At 45.7% G+C, this 5,131-nt stretch overlaps 1 protein-coding gene across 1 annotated transcript; it reads right to left on the bottom strand.

Annotated features, from left to right (window-relative positions):
* Positions 1-2,074: 2,074 nt before the first annotated feature.
* Positions 2,075-2,701, bottom strand: LOC115233053. The gene has a single exon (XM_029803261.1). It carries the CDS (start codon positions 2,699-2,701, stop codon positions 2,075-2,077), a length of 627 nt encoding a protein of 208 aa, XP_029659121.1.
* Positions 2,702-5,131: the final 2,430 nt, after the last annotated feature.

Here is a 5,131-nt window from a genome sequence, read left to right as displayed (position 1 = left end):
GGTTAAAATATTTTTATAAGTTTTTATTTCCAATAGTTTAAAATAACACTATTTCATAAATATATATAAATACAGTTTTTCACAAGTGGCGCGTGTATTTGGCGTTTCTTTTTTATCTTTTTTTAAAAAGGTAAGTTTTTAAGGATATCATTCTTTTTTGTAGTATATGTTAACATCTTTAAATAAATGCAAATATACGATGGTATTATTAACAATAATAAATTTGTAGCAAATCTGTACAAAACCAAATAGGTTTCGTAAATATTCTTTAGGTTTTTTCCACTATCCAAATAATAAATTTTTTTCGGTAATGATCTCAATAAATCATTTAATTTGGCAGCATTCGATGTGAAAAAAAAGAGTAAATGATTATTTAACATGCATAAAATGTACATTTTTTTGATAGTACATATTTCTTATTGTGAGCCTTATATATATATATACAATATGTTAGCGAGAGAGGTGGACGCGAGAGTGAGGAGTACCGCTAAATGTAATCTCGATGAGTAAGAAGGACGCGGAACGGTAAGAAAGACGAGCGACTTGACAATACGTAATTTAATAAAATAACTTTGTACACCTTTTATAGATTAATGATAAATGCTATCTAATATTTCCGCAAGCAACGGAGGGATAATCTCGAACGTGGAGACCGCACTGTCGAACGATAAGACCGCACAGAGAATCGGTGGATCGCGAACCGCGAAAGCGCACTGGATTAACTGTCGCGACGGAACTTAGTCGAATAAAGCAGCGTGAGAAAATCTACTTGTACGCGTCGATTACTTTTTGTCGAGAGCCGGCCGCGCCTTGTGCGCGCCTCTTTTATAATCTTGAATCCTTCTAAAAGGATCCAGAATGTATGACTCATTGTCTTTTGTCTTGAGGGAGCGACAATTATGATTAGAAAAATTCGCGGTAGTTTTTTGATTGACGGGGGGTGGCAGCCTCTGATTGGGCGCCACTGATGTCAGTTTAAAGCGCAGTGATAGGCTTGGAGTGGCGAAAGGCTAGCGGCTCGCAATAAGCTAAAGCAAGAGCGACTGTATCGAGAGCGATCATCTCTCTCATCCCGAATTTTTAGAAATTATCGATCGGACGCGCTATATCTCCTATCGCTTTAAACTCGATCTCGTTCAAGGCGCCTCGTCTTCCATTGCCTTTAATTTGATTTCGAACATCCCGCCCGCCTCGTCAGTAGCGAAATTTCTCTTAATTCGTACATAAGGAATCCCGGGAGTGAATGTTATTATTGCGCGATGTCAAGAGAAGACGAGAGACCTCAGTGCAGTGCAATATGATCGAGACGTGAACCATGGGGTAAGCAGAAATACTACCCGAGAAGAGCGAGGCGAAGAGAACGGTATGTAGTACAGAGGTGAGTTTTTGAGCTCGCGGCCGCGCGCCCTTATCTACTGTGATCGCATGGCGCGATGTTAACAACAAGCCCGTCCGTTGCTTAATCGAACTGCTGGCGACGGGTCGCCGTCGCGCTTGCCTATTATTAACACATAACAATATGAGTATACAGATAGAGAATAAAAAATTAATATAATTATATGCATGTTGTAAATTCTAAGTTAGAAAAACGTGAACCGCTTAAGCGATCAAATTTGAGCCTCCTTGCTCGCCTCGCTATCGGCGACCGGCAAAAGAATAAGCTTTACTATAGGCCGGGTTAATTCTGTGGTAGCCGTACGGAGGGTCACAACACGGATTTGACCGTCTTCTCCGGGATGGATCCGAATGATGCGTGCCAAAGGCCATTTCGTAGGTGGCAGGTTTTCGTTTCGGATAATCGGCCGACTGTGAAGCCCGATTCCTTGCTCCACCATTTAGGGCGATGTACTAGCGAGTGGAGGTATTCCTGGGACCATCTTTTCTAGAAATGCTCCCGCATCTTTTGAAGGAGCCGCCAACGGGCCAGCTGGTTCATTGGCTTGTCCAGCATGGAAGGTTCAGGTATGGCGGTCAGAGCGGATCCCACGAGGAAGTGGTCTGGCGTGAGAGCGGAGAGGTCTTCCGGATCATCTGAAAGAGCCTGAAGAGGTCGTGAATTAAGGCACGCTTCTACCTAAGCGAGGAGAGTGCTCATCTCCTCGTAGGTCAGAGATGCATCTCCCAACACCCGCCTCAAATGATGCTTGAGAGACTTGACGGCAGCCTCCCATATTCCGCCGAAATGAGGCGCCGAAGGTGGGTTGAATCGCCATGTAATTCTATCGGCGGCGAGCTGCCTGATGATCGCCCGTTGTTCTGGACTGCTGGCAGCGAAGAAGGCCCGTAGCTGTGTGTCTGCTCCCACGAAAGTCGTCCCGCAGTCACTGTGGATGGTCTGGCACGATCCGCGACAAGAAGTGAAACGACGCAATGCCGCTAGGAAAGCCTCGCCCGTATAGTCCGATACAACTTCCAGATGCACGGCCCTTGTAGAAAGGCAGACGAATACGGAGATGAAAGCCTTGTGCGCTCGATGGCCTCGTCCTTTCGTTGTCCGCAGCAAAATAGATCCGGCGTAGTCGACGCCGGTATGTAAGAATGGTCTAGCTGGCGTTACCCGTTCGCGGGGCAGACTACCCATTAGCTGCTGTGGCGTCGCCGCCCGCCAACGCACACAAGTCACGCAGCAAAGAATTTGTTGTTTTACGATGGCTCGGCCTCTAGGGATCCAATAACGTTGTCGGATCATCCCCAGGGTCATCTGTACTCCGCCGTGCAGCGCCCGACGGTGGCATGCTTCGACTATTAGTCGAGTGAACGTCGACTCGCTAGGCAGGATGATGGGGTGGCGCTCATCGTAATCCAGGATGGGAGAGGCTCACTTGCGCACAGTACAATTGGACACGTTGCAATTGCACACTGTGATATTAGACACATAAAGTTGCGCACCGTTCGATTGGACACATTTCAATTGCGCACAATTCGTTTGGATACATTTTATTTGCGCACCGTTCAATTGGACACGTTGTTTTTGGACACAACACATATTTTTGTATAATTTGGAATACATACACACGCATATATATATGTATAATTTTGAAATTTTTTGACATTTATTATTAACTTTATTGGGTAAATAAACGTTTGTTACAGTTCTTTCGCGCACAGTTCTTTCGCGCACATTTCTTTCGCGCACATTTCTTTCGCGCACATTTCTTTCGCGCACATTTCTTTCGCGCACATTTCTTTCGCGCACATTTCTTTCGCGCACATTTCTTTCGCGCACATTTCTTTCGCGCACATTTCTTTCGCGCACATTTCTTTCGCGCACATTTCTTTCGCGCACATTTCTTTCGCGCACATTTCTTTCGCGCACATTTCTTTCGCGCACATTTCTTTCGCGCACATTTCTTTCGCGCACATTTCTTTCGCGCACATTTCTTTCGCGCACATTTCTTTCGCGCACATTTCTTTCGCGCACATTTCTTTCGCGCACATTTCTTTCGCGCACATTTCTTTCGCGCACATTTCTTTCGCGCACATTTCTTTCGCGCACATTTCTTTCGCGCACATTTCTTTCGCGCACATTTCTTTCGCGCACATTTCTTTCGCGCACATTTCTTTCGCGCACATTTCTTTCGCGCACATTTCTTTCGCGCACATTTCTTTCGCGCACATTTCTTTCGCGCACATTTCTTTCGCGCACATTTCTTTCGCGCACATTTCTTTCGCGCACATTTCTTTCGCGCACATTTCTTTCGCGCACATTTCTTTCGCGCACATTTCTTTCGCGCACATTTCTTTCGCGCACATTTCTTTCGCGCACATTTCTTTCGCGCACATTTCTTTCGCGCACATTTCTTTCGCGCACATTTCTTTCGCGCACATTTCTTTCGCGCACATTTCTTTCGCGCACATTTCTTTCGCGCACATTTCTTTCGCGCACATTTCTTTCGCGCACATTTCTTTCGCGCACATTTCTTTCGCGCACATTTCTTTCGCGCACATTTCTTTCGCGCACATTTCTTTCGCGCACATTTCTTTCGCGCACATTTCTTTCGCGCACATTTCTTTCGCGCACATTTCTTTCGCGCACATTTCTTTCGCGCACATTTCTTTCGCGCACATTTCTTTCGCGCACATTTCTTTCGCGCACATTTCTTTCGCGCACATTTCTTTCGCGCACATTTCTTTCGCGCACATTTCTTTCGCGCACATTTCTTTCGCGCACATTTCTTTCGCGCACATTTCTTTCGCGCACATTTCTTTCGCGCACATTTCTTTCGCGCACATTTCTTTCGCGCACATTTCTTTCGCGCACATTTCTTTCGCGCACATTTCTTTCGCGCACATTTCTTTCGCGCACATTTCTTTCGCGCACATTTCTTTCGCGCACATTTCTTTCGCGCACATTTCTTTCGCGCACATTTCTTTCGCGCACATTTCTTTCGCGCACATTTCTTTCGCGCACATTTCTTTCGCGCACATTTCTTTCGCGCACATTTCTTTCGCGCACATTTCTTTCGCGCACATTTCTTTCGCGCACATTTCTTTCGCGCACATTTCTTTCGCGCACATTTCTTTCGCGCACATTTCTTTCGCGCACATTTCTTTCGCGCACATTTCTTTCGCGCACATTTCTTTCGCGCACATTTCTTTCGCGCACATTTCTTTCGCGCACATTTCTTTCGCGCACATTTCTTTCGCGCACATTTCTTTCGCGCACATTTCTTTCGCGCACATTTCTTTCGCGCACATTTCTTTCGCGCACATTTCTTTCGCGCACATTTCTTTCGCGCACATTTCTTTCGCGCACATTTCTTTCGCGCACATTTCTTTCGCGCACATTTCTTTCGCGCACATTTCTTTCGCGCACATTTCTTTCGCGCACATTTCTTTCGCGCACATTTCTTTCGCGCACATTTCTTTCGCGCACATTTCTTTCGCGCACATTTCTTTCGCGCACATTTCTTTCGCGCACATTTCTTTCGCGCACATTTCTTTCGCGCACATTTCTTTCGCGCACATTTCTTTCGCGCACATTTCTTTCGCGCACATTTCTTTCGCGCACATTTCTTTCGCGCACATTTCTTTCGCGCACATTTCTTTCGCGCACATTTCTTTCGCGCACATTTCTTTCGCGCACATTTCTTTCGCGCACATTTCTTTCGCGCACATTTCTTTCGCGCAC

The sequence above is a fragment of the Formica exsecta genome, unplaced genomic scaffold (assembly GCF_003651465.1).
Source record: "Formica exsecta isolate Colony F162 unplaced genomic scaffold, ASM365146v1 scaffold1581, whole genome shotgun sequence".
Lineage (NCBI taxonomy): Eukaryota > Metazoa > Arthropoda > Insecta > Hymenoptera > Formicidae > Formica > Formica exsecta.
The sequence above is the reverse complement of the archived record's forward strand: the minus strand, read 5'-3'. Positions and strand labels throughout refer to the sequence as shown.